At 38.8% G+C, this 26,534-nt stretch overlaps 1 protein-coding gene across 2 annotated transcripts; it reads left to right on the top strand.

The window, feature by feature from the left end:
* The first annotated feature begins 870 nt into the window (after positions 1–870).
* On the top strand, positions 871–26,534 carry LOC120473899 (uncharacterized). 2 transcript variants are annotated; one of them, XM_039663956.2, is made up of 10 exons: positions 871–1,879; positions 3,317–3,469; positions 12,665–12,813; positions 15,098–15,238; positions 18,520–18,638; positions 19,046–19,111; positions 22,417–22,564; positions 23,041–23,147; positions 25,495–25,610; positions 25,867–26,534. In XM_039663956.2, the coding sequence occupies exons 1-10, from the start codon at positions 1,706–1,708 to the stop codon at positions 25,879–25,881; spliced, it is 1,188 nt and encodes a 395-aa protein (XP_039519890.2). In that variant the 5' UTR covers positions 871–1,705; the 3' UTR covers positions 25,882–26,534. The 2 variants fall into 2 exon arrangements, with proteins under 2 accessions (XP_039519890.2, XP_039519889.2); XM_039663955.2 differs by having other exon boundaries at positions 25,495–26,534.

The following is a 26,534-nucleotide window of genomic DNA, read 5'->3' as shown; positions in this document are numbered from 1 at the left end:
CAGGCTGTCAGGTTTAGATTTTTTTTTAATCTGTTGGTATTTGATTGAATCCATGATCCCATGTATCTGAACAAGATGTCCAGGACTTCTGGTAGAAAATTAAGCCCACAGCATTAATGATACAGCAGAGTATTTCATTTTACACATGCAGTACTTTCTATCCCAGTATGAACCAAACCCATCTTCAGTGTTTGCTGCCAAAAAAGCTTTTTTTTTTTGTTTCATCTGTCCACAGAACCCATCCTGTTTGAAGTTCCAGTATAGTGTCAGTTACTTTTCAAACGTTCTAGACAGATTAAACAAAAAAAGAGCTTTGTGGCCGGAAACACGTTTGTCACAGTCCTCATCTGCACCATCCTGTCTTCGTCTTCACTACACTTCCCAGAATCCCTCGTGTCTCCACGCCTGAACTCACTCTCTCATTACCCACCTGTTCATCGTCATCATCTGTGTCACCTGTCCTCACCTCGTTAGTGTTCATTTGTATCTGTGACCGTAAACGGTATTTTGTGTGAGGGAGGATTATTATTTTTTTTTATTAGGCTAATGCAAGCAAATACAATTACAATAAGGCAAAAATCACATAAATTCCTAAAGAACAGAGCACAACTCTGTAGAAATTAAACCAAAAATTATAAGAAAGAGAGAAAGAAATGAATTGTACATCTAGGTCTTCTAATAGTTTCTTCAATAAACCATAGGCCTAGTCTTCTTCCACTTTTCGATTTTAACATTCTTAATGATTTACGGTAAATCCAAAATTCTTTCTTGAAAAACAGAAACTAATATTTTAAGGCACTTACATTTATGAATATACAATTTCCCAAAAATGAAAATATTATTTAGTATGTGTACATCTTCCATTATTATACCAAAGGTTATGTAATTTTTCGAAAATGAACAAATCAAATTATGTGTAATTTTAAGCCACTTGTACAATCAAAAAGGTTCTACAAATTATACAGTCATAAAACAAACGTACTCTTGTTCAAATTTAGAATCACAGAAAGTGCAGTTATTGTGATCAGCGTTAGATCTAGGCCTATCAAGTTGGATGGGTAGATATCGTTCCTTAGCTTTGAGAGGTATAGGAAAGGAATAGGCTACTTCTTAATTTATTAATATAACTCTTGGGAACATTTTTGAGTCCAATTATTTCTACTAGCTTGATTTAAAATTTATGTTGGTAAAAATCTTATTTATTTGTTAGGAAACCTCATGACAAAACCCAGTCCATTTATTTTTAAAGATGGTATGAATAGCTTCAGTTACATTTGGCACTGCACAGAGCAAAGGCCTTTGGAATACAGTTCCAAAACCAAAAGCTTAAAGTTTATAATCGCATTGAAAATTATACTTTTCACAGAAAGTTCTGTGATTCATAAAATTACCTTCCTCGTCTAGTAAACGAACAAAAGACCAGATACAATTTTACTTATTATAAAGAGTGACTTGTTCCCATGTTTCTTCCTAAACAAAGTAGGCCTATTCCAAATGGGCGAGGGGTGATAGGGAGGATCTAGCAGCGTGTTGTTTGGATTTGCTGCTACGGCAACCGAGCGCTCTGGACTGGAGAACGCTATCACTTTCCAAAACAAAGTTGATAACATGCCGATAAATATGTTTGAATTCGCGTTTAACTCGTTGGAAAAAACTTTGACATTAACAAATTAAATGCTTTGAATAAATTAATTTCTTAATCATAATGCGAAAGGCTCAGTCTGGAGGGTCGAGTGCCGTCGACGATGCAGTGGTGCTGCAGCTCCGCGCGCTCTGGACAAGATATGAGCATCACTGCATGGAGAATGCCAGCTGTCCCAGTGCAGTACTCAAACAGGACATCATTCACCACATCGACAAACAGCAACATCTCAAAAAGGTAGGGAGGGAAACCTTAATAAACGTTGAAAATCTTGATTTTTAATAATGAAAGTGAGGCTGTGAGGGATAGACATCTAACGTATAACGTTATAGGCCTAACGTAACATGTTTATTTTATGATGTTGGTATTGTTCTGCTGTCGCTGACGAAACACTGCAAAAATATATATTTCCAATAAATTTTAGTGACCAAAAACATCTGACAACATAAGTTGTGGAAAATTATAAGTGAATTAGGAGGTTTGATTGATAAGGCTAGACAGTCAGTGAGGGTCAGTGTGGTCAGGAAATCTCAGGATGCAGGGACAAACAAGACTCACAATGAACAAGATAAACAGTTAGTAATTAAATATAATATATAAAAATAACGACTGAGACAGAACAATGAGACGCAAAATAAAAGAAAACGAAGTTTTTGAAATGACTGAACTTGCAATAAAAAATGAAAAAACAAGAAACTTACAGGGAACTAGATACTTATAATAAGTCGAAATCAAAAGAGAAAATCTAACTCGAACAAGACTTTAGTGATCGAATAGCCTGCGCTGCGCAATTTCTCATGAAGCTCCGTGCGGCGGAGCGCGTATTGTTTTCAGAGAAATACGTGATCAACGAAAAACGAAGCCTCACATTATTTCCAGTCACGTGAATGCTTCACTTTGAGTGTCGGAGTGTTTGAACCCACCACTAGGGTTTTGGAAGTTTAAGTCCATTTACTAATATTTTTTTTAAATATAAATAAGCATATCCTATGCTACATGATCATATGTATGACACATAAACAGGATAGAAACCATAGACATGCATCAAGACAAGCAACTCTGTTGGTATTTTTATAATTAGTTTTAATATAATTGTTACATTTAATTTATTGACACACTTTAATGTGTTAATTATATGATCAGAAAACTGAACATTTAGCGTTGTCAGGGTTTAATTTGTGCTTAATGGAACAACGACTGCGCACTCAGCTGCTCATAAACATGGCTGCTATAAATTTGACCTGCCACAAGATGGCGCTGTTTTCGAGACTCCCCCAGTGCTTCACGAGGCTTCATTTCCCCATACCTAAACACTGGAAGGATAAAAGCAAAAGGATATACTAGAGCTAGAAACAATCAAATTGACGACAAGAACTAGGTTTAACCATACGCACAGGCCAAGACCCTGACAGTTTCACTTTACATTGATTTTTGTTCTTTACAATCATTAGAAATGTTTTTTTTTTTGTATTACAATAATTCAGTTGGAATTCAGCTTAGGTGTATGTTACAATAATAATAATAAAAGGCTACGGAGCCCCTAAAGGGAAATGGCGAGGGTAAAGACGATGTGTTCCCAGACTTCCTTTATATACATTTTTTATTAAAAAATGTCTACTGCATGCATCTCCTTCTCACTCACTGTTCCTGTCTGTTCCTCTCCCTTCCCTGTAGATAACGCTGTCCTTTCCAGATTGCAGGCCCTCAGATGCTATTCTGCCCAGCCTTCAGCCTCTGTTAATGGCTATACGAAATGAGCGTTACACACATGCACAAGAATTCCACATCTGGAGTCTGTCTCTGAAGCCAAAAGATATAGTTGAGCTGGTGAGCACTGATCCCACTTTACTATAGATCCTAGTTCCCTTTCAAGAGAACTCGTGTGATGCATCGATGAAGCACTTGTGTCAACTAGTCCAATGGCGAGAATGAGCGTCATGGGCAGGTGACGTCATGACCAGGAAAGGATAAAAGCAAATCCGGTTTAGAACGGCGCTATAGCTACTGTGCCTCAGCAAACGCTCTGTGTTACAAACTGTCTGTTTTATTTATTGTTGTCTGTCACGATATATATATACAGGTCAATCTAAGATATTATGGCGTCCAAACAGTCTTACAAGTTGTGAGCTTCTCCTTGCCCTTGTTACATCACAGGTGGAGAAGATACACACAAACTTTGTGTGATGTGTTTGGGAGTGAAGCATGCTTTGTCACTCTTCGAGGAGGCTGATTGTGAGCATTGCGAGTGGCTGCCGCTTCGCATGCTCCGCTCTCGCTTGTCACTCTTCAAGGAGAGAGTTCAAGTGAGCGTTCCCTGTGGCTCGGGTTCCCTGTGGCTTTCAAAGGCTGTTGGGTCTGATGGCAGCTGTGTCCAACATTATACAGTTTGACCTGCTGAACATGAGGCCCCTCTACTGGTGGCTCAAGACCAAGGGGTTTTCCCCAAGGGAGAACCCACTCTGTACAATCAAGACAACAAGGCGGTGCCTCCGTGCCTTGGTTATATGGAGGAACCCTTGGTTCCTATCACAGGGTCCAGTGTTCTCAACAGTGGGTCTCGACAAATGCTTCTCTCACGGGATGGGGAGCGGTAATAGAAGGCCGCTCTGCTCAGGGTCTTTGGAGGAGTCATCATCTTTTGTGGCACATAAACTGCCTGGAGATGATAGCCATCTTCAGTGTGTTGAGACATTTCCTTCCAGACCTGAGGGGCCATCGATGACATGCTTGTTTACACCAACAACATGTTGGTGGTCTTCTATGTAAATCATAAAGGGGGTCTGCGTTCCCATCCACTGTGCAAACTGGCGCACCAGATTGTCTTGTGGTCCCTGGGGAAGTTCCTCTCCCTCCGGGACATCAGAATATAGGAGCAGACATCCTGTCGAGACAGGGGCTAAGGACCGGGAAATGGAGGATCTACACCGAGATGGTGGAGCACATTTGGGGAGTTTATGGCCAGGCACAGGTGAATCTGTTCGCGTCTCAGGATACAATGCACTTTCCACTTTGGTTTTCCACTTTGGTCTGGCTGGGGCTACATCCGTATGGATTTCCCCCGATCGCTTGCTGAGGCCTGCAGTTGATACCAGAATTCTAGCTTTGGATCTGGCTCTTGTTCTATAAGGTCCTTTGAGCTTCTTGAGTCTGTTTCAGAAAAAAATCTGACCCTCAAAACTGTGGTCCTTCTAGCCATTTCCTCACTAAAGAAGTCGGTATCTCCTTCTTGCCTTGTTTACACCCAAGATGGTCAAAGCGTTCCTCTATCCTGAACCCGGTTATGTACCTAAGGTTCCAACCAATGTACCACAGCCTATCGTACTGCAGACGTTCTGTCCTCCTCCCTTCAAAGATTTAGACCAGGAGAAACTGAATCTCATCTGTCCAGTCAGAGCACTGGATACTTATGTCTACAGATCTACCCAGAGGAGAAAGTCTGATCAATTATTGGTATGCTTTGAGCACCCTAAGAAAGGCCTTCTTCCATCTAAGCAGACGGTTAGAACGTGGATAGTTGAGGCTAATAGAGTCCAATATCATCGGGTTGGCTCCGCCCCCTTTCCAAGATGGCTGCATGTCCTTCTGTCTGCTCTTTGCCTGTCCATTTTTAGCTCTTTTAAAGGTTTTTAAAACACCTTTCACTGAAATAATCCAGACAGTGCCTTCATTTAACCTACCCTGTTGTATTTGTGAGCTTGTGAGCTCTTGGCCTATTATTTGGTTTGAGGCCTATCTTCATACTACAACCCAAGGATCTTCTGCAGTGTGGCTTGTCTTCAGCCTAGATCTGTGACGGTTTCTTAAAACAGGATTTACAGCAAGATAACAACACAGCTGCTATCTCCAGCTGCATTGTTGTTCGCCTCCAGCAAACACTAAAGCCTATGGTATCTGGCTACAGCTATTCTGAGAGGTTCTCGGCCTATTCCACCTGGTCTGAGGCCTACCTATTTGTTTTCAAGAGGATCTTGGCCAACTCCACCTACTCCATCACGCATCAGGCTTGTCTCCTGCACGCATTGAAGTCTGTGCTACACTACTAAAGAATCATGTATTACTTTCTAAAAATCCTACTGGTTCTCTGGATTTTGTCATTCACCCTTTTGCTGCATGTACAGTACCAGGACCCCGGGCCTGTTGGTAAACGCACTCTAGGCTCTCCTACAGCATTGCACTGTCGGGGAACATTAGACTTCATTCTTCAATCAAGAGATGTCACATCCTATTGGATTACTAAATCTGTTGGACTTTCTGTCACCCAGGTATTTCGAACCCTTCCATATTTTTCAATTGTGCTTCTGCAGGAACTGTTTGACTCTAACTTGTTACTAGCTCTGCCCTTTGTAAAAGACAAGCAATGGATTTGTTCTGGTGTTGCTTTTAGACGTATGTTAATTATTCTCATGTTATTTATCTCTGGTAATGTTCATCCAAATCCTGGCCCAGCTAACTCAGTTACTGCCCAGCTGTCATTTGGTGAATTTTGTGACCGTAAATCATTGGGTTTTTTACATGTAAATATCTGCAGTCTGCTGAATTCTAAGCATTTTGACACTTTAAAAACATTGGTGCACACAGCTAATCCTGATGTTCTTGCTGTCTCTGAAACCTGGCTTAAAAAAGGGAACTCTAATCTTGACATATGCATACCAGGCTATAATGTGTTTCGTCAGGATAGGGTTACCAGGGGTGGTGGTGTAGCTATGTATGTTAAAGATCATCTGCAATGTACTGTTGTTCTTTCTAAGTCACTTCCTAAACAACTTGAACTACTGGTACTAAAGCTTCGGCTTTCAACTACTTTCTCAATCTCTGTTGCTGTTTGCTATAGAGCACCTTCAGCTCCAGCTTCTGCACTCACAGCCTTTAGTCAACTCTTAGCTCCTTATATATCCTCTGAGTTTGTCCTGATGGGTGATCTGAACTGGGACATGTTCAATCCCCCAAATACAGTTTTGCAACAGCTTGATGCTTTAAACCTTACTCAGATGATATCAGAGCCCACCAGACCTAATTATAAATCTCCCGCATCATCCACTCTGATTGACCTTATTTTGACTAACAATCCATCTAATTATCAAACAGGAGTGTTCAGTCAAATAAGTGATCATTGCGCTATTGCATGTATACGGTCTGGCCTTTCATTTAAAAGGCCCCCAGTAATTGTAACCAAGCGCACTTTGAAAAAACTGGATATGGAAGCCTTTCTCCAAGATGTCGTGGCTGTGCCCTGGGATAGAATTAATTCCTTGCCTCACTTGGAAGAGGCATGGTCTTTTTTTAAAAACACTTTCAGTCTGATTATGAGTAAGCATGCCCCTCTGAAAAAAATTAGGATAAAAATCGATACAGTCCCTGGTTCTCCAATGAACTAGCTGAGATTATTCGTCGCAAAAACGCCCTCTGGAAAAAGGCCCGCTCTAACCAATCTCCAGTAGACTGGCTGGGCTTCCGTCAATGCAGAAATAAAGCAACACAGGCTATCAGAAATGCCAAAATCTCGCATTTTAAAGAGACACTCAGCACATGTGGCACTGATGCTAGGGCATTCTGGAAAACAGTCAGGGTAATGGAGAATAAAGTTATCTCCCCTCATTTACCAGTGTCTATGTTATTTAATGACATTATCATTACCGAGAAGTCTCAGATGGCTTCACTTCTGAACCATCACTTTATCAATGCAACCCATACAGTTTCAATGTCAAACCCGAATCCTGTCCCAATGGACACTTCAGCTACAACCAATGCAGATGCTCAACGTTCTCCATCAGACAAGAGGGGCTTCTCTTTTATGCCTCTTTCCACCTCTGAAGTCCTGGATGAACTCACCAAGCTGAACACAAAGAAATCTGCTGGTCTTGATGGTCTTGATCCCATGTTCTTAAAAGCAGCATCCCGCATTATTGCCGCTCCCGTCACTAGACTATTCAACATGTCCCTACAGCTCTCTGAGTTCCCTATTGATTGGAAATCAGCTGCAATTTTTCCCCTCTTCAAAGGGGGTTCTGAACTTGACCCAAATTGTTACCGCCCAATTTCCATTCTACCATGCCTTGCCAAAGTTCTGGAGAAGCTCGTACAAAAACAGTTAAATGATTTCCTGGATAAAAATCATATATTATTTGACATGCAATCTGGTTTTCGGACGGGCCATGGGTGCATAACAGCCACCACAAAGGTCCTTGATGATGTAATCACAGCATTAGACAGCAAGCAGGTCTGTATTGCCACCTTTATAGACCTCGCAAAGGCCTTTGACTCTGTCGACCATAGGATCCTCTTACATAAGCTTTCGAGTATTGGTCTGTCCTCCTCTAGCTGTGACTGGTTTGCTAATTATCTCACCAACCGTGTCCAGCAATTGAAGGTTGACAACATAATGTCAGACCCACTTACTGTCTCTAAAGGTGTGCCTCAAGGCTCCATCCTGGGTCCAATCCTTTTTTCTATCTACATCAATGATATAGCCAGAGCTGTTGGTACCTCTCGGATTCATCTTTATGCAGATGATACCATTTTGTACTCAGTTGGTTCCTCTCCCAATTCTGCGGCTTCCAGTCTTAAACTTAGCTTCACCTATTTAGAGCAGTTCTTTGACAGTCTCCACCTCCGTATTAACACCAGTAAGACAAAATGTATCCTTTTTAGCCGAAAACAGGTTACAGAAACTCCACCTACAATCACCTGCATGAACGGTACGGTTCTGGAGTATGTCAAGGAATATAAATATCTTGGTATCTGGTTGGATTCATCCCTGTCATTCATTAAACACATCAATAACCTTCAAACAAAAGTCAAAGCTAGACTAGCTTTTCTTTTTCGTAATAAAGCCTCCTTTACCCATGCTTCCAAATGCACCCTCGTAAAGACGACAGTACTGCCAATCTTGGATTACGGCGACATTATCTACAAAATGGCACCAAACACAGCTCTAAAAAAACTTGACACAATCCATCATTCAGCCATCCGTTTTGCCACTAATGCACCCTATCACACTCATCACTGCGACCTGTATAAACTGGTGGGTTGGCCCTCCCTTCATACCCGGCGACTCCATCATTGGTTTCTCTTCATATATAAGACAATTCTGGGCAAGGCACCTCTCTATTTGTCATCCCTACTTCATGCCGCTCATAACACCTATCACACAAGATCAAGTAATTTGATTAAATTTAGTATCCCCCCTACTTCTACAACCTTTGGACATAATGCCTTCCGCTTTGCATCAGTACACGACTGGAACATACTACAAAATACCCTGAAACTTACATCTCTGATCCCAATCTCCACCTTTAAGCAAAACCTCGAAAATTACATAGTTGACTCTTGTTCCTGCTGACAATCATGAACCATATTTACACACTTATTTAAGCACTCTATTCGTTTTCTTTTTCCTCTTTGTTGTCTTTTTTATTTTTATTTAGCTGCTTGTTCTAAGTGTTATGTGTTTGACTATGTACAGCTGTACATTATGTTCTTATTTTTTCCTGTAGCCTCTTGGCCAGGTCATGTTTGTAAATGAGAAGTGGTTCTCAAACATTTTACCTGGATAAATAAAGGTTAAAAAAAAAAAAAAAAAAAAAGAGTCCATTCTACTAGGGGTATGGCAGCCTCCAAGGCCCTAATTTCAGGGGTGTCCATTCAAGAAGTTTGTGATGCAGCTGACTGGCCTTTGCCTCTTACATTTGTCAGATTTTATGTCCTAGACATGGATACACCAGAGTCCAGAGTTCTCATGTCATGACAGTTTAACACGACAGGTTCTTGGCTGTATAGTGTTCAGCTATTCTCGTTCCCAAAGTATCATCAACGCATTGTGAGTTCCCTCAAAAGGGATTGTCTCAGGTTACCACTGTAACCCTAGTTGCTTCAGTAGGGAACTAGACGATGCTTCACCTTGCCATGCTACCTACATCCCTGTGCTAGACCGGATGTGCTTTTATCCTTTCCTGACCATGACGTCACTCACCCGTGACACTCATTCTCGCCATTGGACTAGTTGACACATGTGCTTCAAACGCAGTCACACAAGGGGCGTTCCCAATGCATCATCGACGCATCGTCTCTTTCCCTACTCAGGGAAATAGGGTTACAGTCGTAACATGAGACGTTATGTGATGGGCAGTTATGGAAATCATTCAGTCTTGTTGGATGCTTGTTCCACAACACAAGAGAGGGAAAGGGTCCTTCACAGAAACCAAGCCTGATGCAATTCAAACCAAACCTTTCTGTGCAAAAAAAAAAAAAAAACCCAAACAAACAAAAAAAATGCTTGTTTGGTCACATCACTCACAGTAAGATATGTGTCTTTTATTTCAGCAGTAAATGGTAATGAGCCATAACTGTTAACATTTTATCTTAACACCAGATCAGTTTAGCTCTGGAAAGAGTTTTGAATTACACAACAATTTCAGGTTCCAGAGCTCTGAATGTTTTCTGTCATCTCGGCATTTTGTTGCGAAACATTTTGGCTCCACATGGTAAATGTACTTGCTTTCTCTCTCTCCCTTTTCATTAATCACATTCTTTTTGTCCATGCATTTCCACATCATTATCGAAGTGAAAAATGAAACATTCGAAATGAAAAATTAAACATAATTAAGTATAAGTCTTATGTATCACTTCTGTGATGCTTTTGTGATGCTGTTGCATTCCTTTTCAAGCTTGAAAGCCCCAGTCCCCTTTCATTGCAACTGTATAGCAAAGAGAAATCGGTATATTATTTAAAATGTCTCCTTTTGTGTTCCACACACCAAATTGCCATGTTTGATTGCCAAATTACCAATTTTGCATGAATCAGAAGCAACTGGAATTGTTAACTGTTGTTTTGTTTTAGATACACATCTGTTCTCTTTTGGATTTAGAAAAACAGGTCTCATTATCACTGGTGTTTTTCTAGTTTGAGAGGCCATTGGCAGTCAACTACTGGCTTGTGTTTTCAACAAGAACCACAACACCTCTGAGGCTAAAGCCTAATTAAAATCAGGGATTTACTCGGCTACTGCCAAAACTTTTAATTATTTTTCCAGTAATTTAAGACTTGTAACTTCTGTAGGAACATGAAAGAAACCTGAGAGAAACCTGAGAGATTTTTTTTTTTCAGAACTGATACAGTATGTAGTCCCAACGCATTCTCATCCTTTAACGTCATATAGAACGCTATATGCAAAAACGGCGCTATACTACGCACATGGCACCCGTTATCGTTAATATAACACGCGCTGTGAGGGCTAAGTTTAGGTGTGGGGTAGGGTGTGCGTGTCATATTCACGCTAAAGGATTTATAACGTCTTGGGTTCGCGTGTTATATTAACGATATAGGGTGCCATGTTAGTAGTATTGTGCCGTTTTTGCATATAGCATTCTATATGACGTTAAAGGATGAGAACGGGCTGGTAGTCCTATTAACAAACACTTAGGTTAAAGCCAATATTCATTGTCATACAATTTTTCATCCTTGCTTTGGGTCTGAAGGCTTGCCTAGCATATAATGTAGATCAGGCTGTGTCATTGTCCTTTAGATTTTAGTTCCAACTTAGAACTTGAAGACTTAGTTTAGATGTTTTCATATTACGTCTACTTAAGACATTTACTATCCTGTGTTCCCAACCCACTTTTATTCCCTTCTAGGCGCAACATGTTCACACTTTAGCTCATATAAATCGGAACAATCTGTCCTATTAAAGGGTGAGATTTACTTCCAGAACAGCTTTGATGCTGCTAAAATCACTACCATATTTTTCCAGACCTGCAGACAAAGAATGTAAGGAAAACAATATGGTGGAGAAGCATGCAATTGAAGTTCTGCTCTTAAACGCTGTCAGGACAACCCTGACATATAAATTTGGCACATACACAGATTTATATGTGCCGGTCAGACGGTTATAACAATACGTACTTCTATAAGAGGTCCTCATTTTTTAAGATGTTGATGAGATTCTGGAAGATTTTTTTTTCTGCTTTAGATCATCACTAATCTATGGAATGATGTTCAAGGGGAGCTTTATATGTAGGGTAAGAGTGATATCTCAATGGAATTACTCTTTCTCACAGTTAGAAAGAGATTACACACAGCAGCTTTGACAAGAACTGCAGCTTTGATCTCTGTTAAAACTAAGCTATTTATTTTAGTAAACCAGTTTGAGTGACATCTTCCCAACTGCATAGCAGTGAGTGCACAAATTAGCTTTTAATCTCTTGGACTGTGGTGGAAATTGTGTTATTATGTTGTATAATAATCAGTTGTATATTAAAAGAAGTAGCACTATATAAAGTATTAAAGTATTATTTTAACCAAATTTGTACAGGGGTTGGACAAAAAAAAACTGAAACACCTGGTTTTACTACACAATAATTTGTTAGAATGGTGAGGGCCTCATTTTGCATCCAAATACAGCACCAATTGACAGATAGAAGTCCTTCACAGTGACCAGAGGGATTATGAGCCGTTCCTCTTCCAGAACAGTGTCCAGGTCACTATATGATGCTGGTGGACTCGCTCCTCCAAAACACCTCAATAATATTCAGATCTGGTGACTGTCAGACCATGGGAGATGTTCAACGTCACTTTCATCTTCATCAAACCCTTCTGTCACAAGTCTTGCTGTGTGTGTTGGTGCATGATCATGCTGATACACGGTTTGAGCATCAGGTGCTCATGATCCTCCTGAAGGGTTTGGTAGTCCTCGGCAGTGTCGTGTCCATCAAATACAATCAGGATTGTCATGATATTGGAGCTCAAACCATCACTGATCCACCCGTGCTTCACTCTGAAGATTGGCCGCCAGGCATATAGATGTGAAACCTCCAACATTGGCCAGTGTTTCAGTTTCATTGTCCAACCCCTGTATATTCTGAAGAAAAAGTGAGTGTTGTCTGCCTGCGCAAAACTCACTTTCACAACGCTAAAGTGTTATGGGTGGTTGTCAGGGCATTGTTGTAATGTTCAGTTGACTCAATAGTAATTGTAAAATCCATGATTGCAAATTTACCACATGGAAAATTGTCTGTTTGTTCTGGCAGTGTCTTCTTTTGGAGAAAAGGGGGAGGACAGTTTATCCCTTCAGATCACTAGAGCTGCTTGATTGCAAACTGACTGAATGGTCTCTGGAAAGATTGGGGAAGGCTTCAGGCATCAGCTACCTCACCACACTCTGCCTGGACTATACACGGTAAGTGCATTGTGTAAATGTCCTCAAATACGCTTTGTCATTCCAGATTGTCAATGACAGTGTTCATCAGAGATGTGCAACTTAAATCCTCAGCAGTGGCGGCTGGTGAAAAATATTGAAGGGGGGGCTGAATAAGAGGGGGGTCTGGGGGTCCCCCCCAAAAATTTTTTTAATTTAGTAGATGTGATTTCCTGCATTCTGGTGCATTTTAGGCCTTAGGCCATGCCCTTACCTATACCAATAAAATAACTTAAACCAGTCAATACCAATGGTCAAATAATACAATAATAATAATAACAGTTTGACAGTTAATGATAATGAACAAGTTGCATGTTTATTATGCTCTGTGTGCTGACAGAAAAAGTGCAAACGCATAATATTGATAAATTATAATTCAAAAAATAATAGGTAATACAACAATCTAGTTTAATCAGTCCCCAGCTGTAGACTACATATTTTTGACAAATTGACAATTAGATAATGGATAACAATGTGTTGATACTAGAGAAAGAGAGAGAGAAAAGGCTTTGAAAGAGAGGGTGGGACAATATTCTTGAGGGTAACACCCAAGTATGTGAAGAAAGTTGATTTTAACTAGTATGAAACACAGTAATCTAGCTCAGAACTTAAAAACATCAAAAAACAAAGCAAACACACAGGTATTAATATTCCTATAACTACTTTAATATCAAATGTGCGTGAAACAGTGTTTATGTGTGTGTTAGTGAGTGAGTGAGTGAGTGAGTGAGTGAGTGACAGAGACAGACAGGTCAATTCCCACGACTAACTTTACATTATTTCCACTCGACGTCACTGGCGCTGCCATTCTGCTCTCATCTGAGGTAAAAAAAAAAAAATGTCCCGTGGTGCGCGTGCACGGTGCACTCCCATAATCTGATACTGTGGGCGATATTTTCAGCGCCCCCAAACCATAAAATTTGACGACGCTGATTGGCGAAATATAAACTTTTTTGCATAGCAACCGGGGAACCATTGGCTTAAATTCCAGCACTGTGGGGCTGAGCGAACTGGCGCCCTGAGAAGACAGCCTATTGGCTATACTACTACACCAACATGATAAAAGTAACAAAAGTGAATGCAAATATCATTCTGGTGAGTTCAAAACACTTTTCAAAGTAAAACCATTATTAGCATATAATTAACACAGATTATTTTTCAAAATGATAAATTATAATATACATTAAAAAACAGACAGACAGGTCGGAGGGAGGGCGGCGCCCCAGCGCCCTCTATGGGCGAGCCGCCCCTGATCCTCAGAGTCCTACAGAATTTATCTCCATCCCTAATAAACACACCTGAAAAATCTTATGGTTGCTTTAACTTTAACTTAGTGCTTGGCTGAATCCGAAATCGCCCCCTAAACCCTCATTCACTATTCCCTACGTTAATACTGTTTACTTGATGAAAATGTGAATGAGCGAATTCCGACAGCTGTTGAGCGTACATCGGCTGTACATTCGTTATTGTGATGCAATGTGGGATTGAATGAGTGATCTCCAAAATGTCCACTGTGGTTTCGGACACCACTGCAAATGGCCGTCCCCTCAAATAGCGCCCTATTTGAGGCCATCTCAATTTTAAGGGTGCCTTTGAAGGCATTTCTTTATTCTGCATTCCTTCATTTGGCTTATTTTGAAGGATGCATCAAGTCTATCCATCGCATCCTCCAATCACCTACAATCCAAATGTACACAAAAGAATTATCAGAAAATGAATCAGCTGGTTGTGATTACTTGTACTGCATTAATAGGAAGTCAGTTAAGCTTTTTAATTTAAAGTATTTTTCAAATGATAATTTGAATAGTAATTTTGCGCCGTGACCGCAGCTGCCAGAAACATTTATGAGACATGCGCACATACTAGACCGTCTAATTCTATTGTTTAATGTTGAGTAATGTTGAGTCTACAAGCCTCTGAACTACTATACAAGGAAAGACTAGGACCCGAGAACCACCCCATGTCTTCAGCATTGCTTGAAAATTACAGGGAGGTGTGTTTGATAAAAAAAACACGTTTGATGTTTCTATTTTACCCATTTCACCACCCTGTGTCTCACGTTTTTAAACACGAAAACATGTTCTGTGTGAATGGAACCTTTCAATGCTATTCAGTGTTTGAGCTACAGTAAATGTTTTAGCCTTTTTTTTTCAATGGTTTTAGTGTGTAATATTTCCTATTTCATTTTTTTTAAAAGTCATCTTCAATGTGTTTTTTAAAAGGTTTAAAAATTAACCTTTGCTCTGTCTGCTTGTTTCTCTCTCAGCATGGGACAGGAAGGACTGAAAGGTTTGCTTAGTGGAGGTGTGGAGACCAGTCAAATATTTTCCTTGAGTTTATGTTATTGTGGTTTGGGCTCATGGAGCGGAACTCTGCTAGCTTCACTTCTCACCAACAGTTCTGTGAGGTACGCGACTGTTATGACCACTGATGCTTGTGTTTCCCATTAACCTGTGACTCTCTGCTGTGACTCCTGGGATCCATTAACTTCTGCTTAAATATTTCATCACATATTAATTCATGAATGTGAGCTTCAGCTGATGACATATTACTGAGCCACAGGGGTTTAGAGTTACAGTAGAAGAAAAGCTATTTTGACACTCCAACAGAATTTTCTGACTTTTTGTGTTTTCACTATTATACAGTAGGGGGGATCTATCTTATGAATGATTACATAATCTTGATCATCAACATTAAACAGCATATAAATCAAAATGTTACTGAATGTTACCAAATTAAATGTTGACAAACGGACCAGATATGGGATTGCGAAGCAATTTTCATGCATTTTTCCTCAGCTTTTTGCTTTAAATGTTTTTTTTATGAGACTTTCCCACATGCAAGTGTTGATAAAAATGTTGATAAAATGCATGTCCAGATATGTGTACAACAACATATTCTGGGGGCTGTGAAACTTGAGGCAACTTTTTTTTCAAAAATGCTGGCAGGGATATGATGTAGGATTGCATGTTGTCCACTCAAATATAATTTTTTAAGATATATTTTTGGCATTTCTGCCATGTTTTGAGAAAAACAGAAAATGATTGAAGAAGAGATAAAAGAATGAGATTGGGAAATGACCTTAAGTGAGAACTCAAATGCTGGCAAGAAGCACTGTTGTGGAAATGAGTCTTGAAATGAGACTGAAATGCATTGGTCCAGGATCTCTTGTAACACTGGTCCAAAGATTCAACCTTGCACTAGCAGATGCCATCTCAAGTCGTTCCAAAAGGCCTTAGGCAAGGGAGATTGAGCTAACCAAACTTGGTGCCTGGATTGCACTAGAGTAGCAATAGCCTGCACCACAAGTTCAGTAAAGATGGCACTACACTAACCGGCTTGATTTGAATGGGAGGTGTCACACTGAAGGCCCCAATATACTTCAAGCCAATTCAAACATCAAACTAGTGTGACCTCTTTTCATCTAGTGACATCTTGACATCTAGTATGACATCAAGTTTTTTAAGTTTTAAAACAGCTTGCCAAAGCAAACTTTCTGGAAAAGTTCACTCCAACTGGTAACATCGCTGAGGCTCCGCTTTCTTTTCCGGTTAATTTCTTCTGTTTAGTCAATCGAGGTCAGACATCCGCAAGTAAAAAATGAACATTCTGGTGAGCTGCTTTATAGTAGAAATTTAAGTTGCAATTATAATTGAAAGAGACACTGACATTGTTTTCTCGTGTTTAATTAAAAGCTGCTGTAAAGCTACTTGCTTTGAAGTAATCGTGCTATATAAATACATTGCATTACTTGATTGCAGTGCAGAATTGCAGCTCATGCAAACATATCCAGCATTTCCATGAGGTGTTCAATACTGAAGCAGGAAGGGCACTGATTAAATCCACCCATGCTATCCATCACACAAAGGCATGTAGACCTTCTAACTCTATCCACTTTATCCAGCTTCAATACTCACCTAAAAGAAGTACCAACGAGGACAAAATGAAATGGATATGAATGTGTATGTCCACAAAGTTGATATTTGCAGTCTGACAGAAGTAAGAAGTCATCTCAAACCTCTTGAACATCCAGGGCCTGGTTTTTCAAAAGGTTTAATCTGGATAAAATTGATCCGGATTTAGTAATCCTTTTTTTTTTTTTTTTGCGATCCATAATCCAGCTTACTTTTGAGCCAGTTTTTTAAAGCAACATAGAATTGGATCAATCTGATCTGTATAGGAACTTTTCAGGATCACCAAATCTGGATAACCAGTGCTCAAACAGGATAGGAAATCACAATGTAGAACTATTTAAAGAGCAACAGGTAGACAAAACAAGTAACAAACACTGTACATTGAGGATATTTATAACAAGTTTCAAATAGATGTATTGAATTTAAAAAAAAAGACTTAATGTCAAATACTCCACAATAATTTCAGACTTCCTCATCTGATGTGGAGAGACCAGCTTGTCTGAGCGTAGCCTTTAGGAGGCGGATGTCAAGTCTGGCCTTGGTTTGCTGCAGAGTCAGTTGTTCCTCTGCCAGAACAAGCAAAAAGGACGTGCAACAAGGGACGCAATAGTTAGACACTATTTCTGATTTGGATTTGTTTTGGATTTCAAAAATCAGTGATTGCCATTTTTTGCATTTTTTGGAGTATTTGACATTAAGTCTTTTTTTTTAATTCAATACATCTATATTAGAAACTTGTTATAAATATCCTCAATGTACAGTGGTTGTTACTTGTTTTGTCTACCTGTTGCTCTTTACATAGTTCTACATTGTGATTTCCTATCCTGTTTGAGCACTAGTTATCCAGATTTGGTGATCCTGAAAATTCCCTATCCAGATCAGATTTTTCCAATCCGATGATGCTTTGAAAAACTGGCTCAAAAGTAAGATGGATTACGTGATCACGGATCGTAAAAAAAAGGGTTACTAAATTTGGATCAATTTTATCCGGATTAAACCCTTTGAAAAACCGGGCCCTGGTGGGATCAGTTTAATCCAGATTTATTGGTTCAGAGTGATCCAAATCCTACAAAAAAGTTCCGAAAAACCCAAACTAAAGGTTTTATCCGGATCAAAACCAAGATTGGATCACGTGATCTAATCCAATTATGTAATCCATTTTTTCTTTTGAAAAACCAATTTTCAAGATTTTATCCAAAATCCTAGTGGATTACTTTTGAAAAACTGGGCCCTGGGTATGCCTTTTGGAGAATAAGACACTTGAAAATCAACACGTTTCAAAGAAGAAATGTTCATAAAAAGAAATGTTCATTAAACAGCTTTTTCCAGGCATGGAAAATTGCAAGCTCCAGAGGGGAAAAAAAATGCATTGTACTCTACAAGGGTTCAGTTGAAGCTCTTTTCAGATGAAAACTGAGTAGACTATCATAACTAATTGATTTCATCAACCAAGAATGAAGAATAGATTCAGTTGACATGGTTTTGGGCTTTTATAGCTCAAGAAACATTAACAAGTGATGCGTTAACTCTTCGATTGGCTTCTTTTTAAAATGTGTCAAATCATCATAATTATCACTGTCTTAAGCAAATAAAAACTAGTTGTGATGGGACTTTCATCAACAGGAGCCTTGTATGTGTATTGAACAAAGACAAATTTAGCACATAACAGAATCTAGTTTAATTTTTTTTTTTTTTCATTTAATGAATCAGTCAGTAAGTAAAGTAAGCTTACCATTAGTCCTAAATGCATTAATTTGTTGACCCTCGCCTTTAGGGAGCTCTACATCAATGGTAATGAGCTGCAATGTGAGGGTGCCATTGAGCTGCTGAGACCGGTTGCTGAAAACAGCCAAAAAATGGCAGAGATCCAAAACAGGACCACATCCATCACAGGTGTGTATGTGAGTTTATCAACTTTCACTTAATTCATTCTATCAATAGTACAGATGACAGACATCGACCAACACACATTCTGTCAGGGGTGGAATGTCTGAGAAGTGACAGACTATATTCTGGTGATTGTTCGCATTAGATGACATCTGTTGGTGCAGTGTCAATTGGTCGTAAAAGATCAAGATAAGACTTCTCCCTTAAGGTTTCTGTTTTTCTAAACCTCAGAGTTCTGCACGAGTGGGATATATACATGCAGTGTGTAATGTTATGCAATGGAATGTGTCAAGTAACTAAGTTATTAGAATCATCTCCTCATCATTCTTTTTTCTCAACTTACCAGTATTAAAGCGTGTAAAGTAACCTCATTTTGTGCAAAGCGATGTCATTCACTGGTTTCCTCCTTTCAGGCGAGACAGAGTTGATCTCCCAAATGAGCAATATATCTTCCAAGCAAAAGAAAGCAAAGAACAAAGGTACTACTAATTTTCTGAACTACGGAGTTGTTTTCTCTTCCTCGAAAAACCACACCAGGAGCCTCATAAAGCCTGAGATATATATATTATATTATTTAGCTATGTCCAAACATAAACCTATTCATACAGCCTTAAATAATAAAACCAAAACCTAGCTAAACTGTGTCCTCATATTCACAGGGTTATCACTAAGAGCTCTGAAGGGTCTTGGTTTCCCTTTGTTAAACATCACAAAACCCCTATTGATACCACCTGAACAAATATCCTCGCTTAGGACTTCTGTTACAGCATCTTAATAACACAACAGATCCACAGACAATGTGGAGGAGAAAAAGGGAATAACATAACGGTATTGACACATATGCTCTTACATAGTCCTAGGCAGATACATTGAACTCTTTTAATCAAAGCAACTTATTTTTGTGGCTTTCTGTATAGACCATTTCACAAGATGTAAACAACACTGGTCCAGAAGCACTTCCTGTTTCAGTTTTTTTTAACACTACATAAAAGCTGGGATAAAATACAACCAACAGAACATATAAAACTGAATCAAAAAGTTAAACAAACATCTTTAAAATGTTTTCTTTACATGTGAAATAAAGAAAACAGTTACAAACTGAAACAGGAAGTGTTTCTGGACCAGTGTTTACATCTTGCAAAATGAAGTAATGCATGAAGAATCGTGGCTCTTTCTGAGGGATTGGGGACCATTTCTTTCCCATTTGTGTCTCATGACAATATTGATATAATGATAAGGGTCTAATTGCAGCGATTCACATGAAAGATAATCCAAGAAGATAATTCAAAGAAAAAAAAAACACACCAGCTTTACATAAATGCATAGACAACATGCAAAGAAAACAGAAGAAACTATAAATATATTGGGTGAGAGAGCATGGATACATAGGATGTGAACTAACTGAACAAGAACTTAGGGAACATGAGAACAGACTGTGTCCGAAATCACCCTGTAAAGGGTTCTATTTGAGGGGACAACCATTTGTAGTGGTGTCCAGAACCATAGTGGACGTTATTGAGTACACTCATTCAATCCCATAATGCACCGCAATGAGTGATGTACATTCAATGGTTAGAGAATACCCACAATGCACTGGGTCGTGCCAAATTTATTCCTGCGTATATTCAAAATATGGCGCTTGCCGCTGAACATTTTATCCATCCATTTTCCAAACCGCTGTCATATATGAAGTAATATAGGAATAAATTAAATGGACACTTGACCCATTTGCATTAAAGGGGTCATGAACTGGCTTTTTAAATTTTATTATATTGTTGTCTGATGTCAACTTATGACGTTCGTTTGGTTTTTGCATTCAAAAACATCAAAATGAATAAGTAATAGGCTATTTTGTACCCTAGTTAGCCTAGCTGAAAAACGCTTGGTTTTTATGGGCGTCTCGCACTGAAGACTTGGAAGTAAACGCCCACTGCTGTGAGTGGATAACAGTTTTGCATATTATAATGAGTTTCAACTCACCTGTCGATGCATTTGGGGGAAATTGTTTTGAAAACGTCCAATGTTGTAAAATGGCAACCGAATTCGCCCATACATGTTCGACCCAGAGTCCGTGTGTTGCACAATCCCTGTTAGATCAAATATAGACGGCACAGCACCGTTCTTTACGCTTAATCGGTCTGCAAATCTAGTCTGGTTTACAAAACAATCCTCAGTGAAATGAAGCGAATAGACGGACAATGTTTTACCTCATCAGATGGAACGTCATTAAAAATAAAGTTTATCAATGCAGTCCTACTGGAATCCAAAGGAAGCTAATGCAGCGACTGTCTTCTTCCACAACCAGGCACTGCACAATATTTTGTATTGCTCGGTAGATTGATTCGGTTTGTCATCACAAGGTTGGCCTATGTTATTTTAGCTATGCGTGTAATGCGTGAATCGGTGGGCGGGGTTAAACCGGCCGTGTTGAGGTAGGCGTTGATTTTCTCCTGCGGGGGTTGTGTTTTATCCTCTTTGACGTCATAGTTCCCCACTTTGAAAAACGAGTCGTTTGTTGAGGCTGGTGTCAATAAAAGCTTTTATTGGACTAACAAGGACGTTTTCAGTTCTGAAACTTACACGCCCCTCGTCTTGCTCGCCTCAATATTAATCAACTAGAAATTTTGTGTGAAATGAATTTCAAACTCTGGTGACAGTTAACGTTAGCCTGGTAGACGGAAGAGTGATTTCTCTGTTTGCGCTGTTCTGGATTAGTGGGTGTGGCTTGCGGAGCTGTGCAGTGTGGTGCATTGTGGGAGTTGTCTTACATACAAATGAGGGCACCAAATTCAAAAATTCTTTTACATTTCGACTACACATATGATCCACTTTCAATAAAGATTAATGTTGAAATGGGTGAAGTGTTCCTTTAATGATTTATTCATTATTAAATTGTTTGATTAAGATTTATGTATGCTAGTTTCCACAACAGAATCTTTTCATTACTAACAGCTGCCAGTTTGTTAAGTTTCAATTAATTATTAAACAGCAAGCACAAACTATGCAAAAGCGGCTCAGTCGTTTTCGTTCACTCCTTCAAGTGAACTATATTAATGGAGTAATGTAGGAAGTAGTGAATGAGGGTATAGGGGGTGATTTCGCACACTGCTATAGAAATCATGACAATCAAGGAAATAGGAACTAAACACACTGAGAATACAGGAACAAACGAATGAAACAATAGTCTCTGAACAAACCAGACTAGCTGTGAAAATCATTCATGTTACAGTACATTTGTATTGGTGTTTTGGAAGTTAGAATATTATTAATTCTTAACAAATGTTACTTTTAATATTTGGTGCAGTCTTCCTGGTGGGTTCTCCCAATTTCTATGATGATTTCTGCCATTTACATAGGTTGCATGGTATTTAAATAAACATTTAAAAAACACATTTTGGGACTAGTAGCTCCATAGCTTCACACACATTACCACACACATGCAGGGGCACTTATAAATTAATGTTTTAACACACATAAATCGATCATGTTGACAAAGGGAGGCCATAACTGAACTTGTGGCTTGTGGTAATGAGTGAATCTGGTCTCACACCCTGTTGGCCAACAAGAGAACAAAGGGACACTGTGTGTTAAAATGTACAGGCCTCTCAGTTAGAGTTAATTAATCTAGTTTCCCAGTTTAATTCTATTTTCTTGTTTATGCACTGTGTTATTATAAAAATGAATTGCATCTCTTGATGAATGGGAGGTGGTTGTGAGTCATGTAAATTTGATGTAAATTTGTCAGATTAGTCTCAGCTGTGGATGACATGTTTGTTGTGGTTAGGAAAGAAGACGAAGAAGAAAAGAGAAAAAACAAAGAGCGGTCCTGGTGCTGCAGAGGGTCCGTGGCTAGAGAAGCTGCACATGTTTGATAACTCCATTGATCACTCAGGAAAGGAGGGACCAAATCAATTCTTGGAGCTCCTTTGCATGTGAGTGTTTGACTTTATATATATAGTTGATATTGTTCAAAATGTCATCTGTCTTTTCTTGGCAACTGGAGTTGTCAACACAGATGATATATTTTTGACCATAAAAGATATGCCTAAAGCTACACGCTGCTACTTCGCTTTCGGTACAACAGGAAGGACCAGAGAGAGGGCGGCAAATGATCATGAACAACTAAACTATGATTGTTTTTGGCGCAAAACAACGTTGGCTAACATTATAAGTGAACCAGAAACTGATTTCTTTGGCGACTCACCGAATATTCTTAATTAACACTGATTAAAATACCTTCTGACTTTGCAATTGGAATCGTTTACAGCTGTTACTGTTTCTCAACATGTGTTTGTATTAATTGTTTTGTTAGATGGTAGTTTGGATTGGCCACAATGAGTGAATACTTTTACCATATGTCAGAACAATTGATCCTATAACGCATCAAATGTCTATAAATGTCTTTCAGTCTAGTTCAGTTCTCCAGTCACCTGACCGAACTGGATCTTGGTGAGAATCACATTGGAGAGGATGGTGGGAAAGTGCTTTTAGAGGCCCTGAGAGAGAGACAAACAGGTGTGAACTTTAATGTGATAGAAATAAGACTCAATAGGTGACCTCGTGAAAAGATTTTAGGTGATGTAGTTACATTGTACTTACTCTAAGTACTGAGTAATATTAACTAATTACATACTTAACCCTCTAATGGTCTTCCTTTATGAGTCACGTCCTGGGCCTTCCCGGTCAGAAGTGACCGGAGGACTAAAAATGAAACTTCTTCCATCCCAGTAAAACCAATGCAATTTATTTTTGTTCTATAACATTTATTCTTTTTAATTTAGTATTTTGAGACAATTTGATTGAATTTATTAATATTTATGCAATATTTATGGTCTATTTTTTCAATGGAAATATATATATATATATATATATATATATATATATATTTCTATATATAAAGCGTAGAATCATGGTGTAACCACAAGATGACATGTACAGCTCTCTATGGAAAGGCATGTGAATTCCCCAGCTGTTTATGAACACATTTTTTTTTTTTTTGGTGGATTTGAATATATCATTGAAACAATCTCAAAAACTGTTTCTTATAAAAAAAATTGTAAAAAAAAAAAAAAAAATTGTGAATTTTTGTGTTTTTGTCAATTTCCCATTAATTTCCTATAGGGGTCATTTTTGACCAAAGACCAAAATCGTGACTAATTTTTTTACGACCACTTATCATGATCATGAACTCAATTTTTTTTGTGTGTTCGCATACCTAATGCCAGAAATGTCACCAAGTTTAGTAACATTCAGATGAAGCTGTGATTTTAAAAATTCAAAACAGATTTTTTGTAGTCTGAATTTATTGGTGTGTATGCATATAAAAGTGTATTTGTTTGTATGTGTGTGTGGGTGGGTGTAAATTTTTTGCACTCTTGATTTTGTAGAGTGTCACCCCTTTACTGCGGTATATTTCTTTTAAGAATCGTGGCCGATTTGTAGATTGTACAAACAAAAATTCAGAGAATTTTTTTTTTTTTGTAAATTTCCCTTTCATTTCCTATGGGTCGGTCATTTCTGACTAAAGACCACGAGTGTGACTATTTTTTTTACGACCACTTAGCATGCTCGGATCATGACCTCAATTTTTTTTTGTATTCACATACCAAATGCCAAAAAAGTCACCAAGCATCATAACCATCCGATGAAGCTGTGATTTTTAAAAATTCAAAACAAAAAATTATTCGGTCAGAAGTGACCGAGGACCATCAGAGGGATTCAGTCCGTAACTTTTTGCGCTCTAGTGGTTAATAAACAGAACTGCATGCGTCTTGCGAATGAACATTGTAGCTGGAGCTACTTCTCTCTGTTTGTGTCTATGACAAGTCACACAGGTACTGGGATACGACCAGTAGTCTAAGACCTTGTCCACACTGACACTGGCATTTTTATAACCGTGATTTTTTTTTTCTCGTCCACACGGTATCAGTATCAGGACACTGAAACCGAACATTTTTGAAAACCCCTACTAGGGTGAGGATTTTCTGAAACGCCGGTTACAGTGTTGTCGTGTAGACAGTAAAACCGGGGTTTTTGCCTTTTGCTGTCAGAGTGTGCACCCGTGCTGCGCTGTTATCCGCCTACCGGAACCTGTAATAACTTTTTGTTAGGCTTCTGATTGGCCAACGCGCTTGATAGCGTGTTTCTGCATTTTCATGTGGACAGGATTTTTTTTTTTTTTTTTACGCAGAAGGAAAAACCATGTGGAGAAGGCCTGAAATAGGGAATACCTTTTGAACAGTAAGAGCTAGTGACAAAAAAAGTTTCGTCTGATTGCTTGTGTCTAGTGAATAACATGACCTGAACATATTCAATCAGTGAATTCTGAGGATGCCATTTTTAAAAAGTAAATAGGTCTACTAATTACTTTATCTTCCTAGAATGTTCTATATCCCTAACATCTGGTAACATTTCCCTAAACAATAATATAATTTTTTTTCTGGTCTTTAATAATGTTCTCAAAACATCAGCACTATTGTCTTACATCATTCATGGAATGTTCGTCAAACAGTTTCACATGTTAGTTTGTTTCAGAGAACATTCAAAAGTAACATTCTTGTAATACTTGCAAAATGAAATGTTCCCTTAATGTTCACATAATCCAGAGAGCATTCAGAAATAATGTTTTCATAGTCTTAGAACATATTTTTGTTAGCTGGGTTCTTTCTCATGAGTGCCACATTGGAGAGGAACGCTATTGCAAATTAATGACTTCAATTTAGATCTGTTCCTCACACAAACTATATGGCGTTTATGGATTCAGGAGACTTGATAAAAGTCTGGACATGTGCTGGTAGTGGGTGACAGGTTGCTATAATGAGATTGTTAATAATTTTCCTTCTGATTATCATCTCCTTGACAGCTAAACTATCTCCAATTAAAATCCAAGTGTCAACACGCATGTCCACAGAAACATTCAGTGCCATTTTGAAAAGCGCAAAGGAACTTAAATCTGGGAAAAAGAGAAGAAAGACAAAGGTGCGGTATATTGTGATGCTGAAAAATGTACAGTAGCCCTAAAAAGGATTTGGTAATGCCTGTATAAATCTGTAAACGAATTATGAGCTTTTATCAGAACTAAGCAATCTCTTTATCTTTGCAACATTTATTTTTTTAAGTCATAAGGCTTCAAATCATTTTTAGGGACACTGTATTTGCTTGAAATATCTTAAAAATGAATTTATAGAATAATATATATCTGTAATAAAGTTCTGTCTCATTTGATCATTTCTAGGGGGGGAAAAAGTAATGCATCTGTCTGGAGGATATTGAAAGTATGTTGTTTACACAATGTTTTTTCAAACTATTTCCCAAGACGTCATACAACTGACGTGTTGGGACGTCTTTTGACCATACGTCAACATCCACCTTTTTAGGGTACCCTTAAACGTCGGTTATAGCTGACGTTATCGGATCCTAACCCTACCCCAGACCTAAACCTACCCCTAAAGCGTCAGTTGTATGGCGGCCCGGGATCGTCATTTAAGGGTACCCTAAAAAGGCGGATGTTGACGTATATGGTCAAAAGACGTCCCAAGACGTGAGTTGTATGACTTCTTGGGATGAGACTTTGTTATTTCATCATGTTTTCAGTTTGTTGCCAATGTTTTTTTGGGAATCATCCTCTTTAAGAATTGTGTTCGACAACAGCCGCACACCAAATGTGAGCGCACAACAGACTCGTGGATTATGAAGAATGAATTTGTCAGTGGTGCAGCATGGTTTCTAATCGGATCTTATTTTTGTTGTCACTCTATGGGCTATATGCACGCATAAGTTCCGCATTTGACGTAAGGATGCTCGTCCATTTCCGGTTGTGTAGATTAAAGCGGAGGAAAACCGGAGAAAACGGGATTATGGCAGAGTCTTCAATATTTACTGTCCTCCCGTCTTTGAAACGAA

This window comes from Pimephales promelas, chromosome 10 (genome assembly GCF_988280905.1).
Source record: "Pimephales promelas chromosome 10, fPimPro1.hap1.1, whole genome shotgun sequence".
Classification (NCBI taxonomy): Eukaryota; Metazoa; Chordata; class Actinopteri; order Cypriniformes; family Leuciscidae; genus Pimephales; species Pimephales promelas.
Note: the sequence above shows the minus strand (reverse complement) of the source record. Positions and strands in the feature narration are given on the sequence as shown.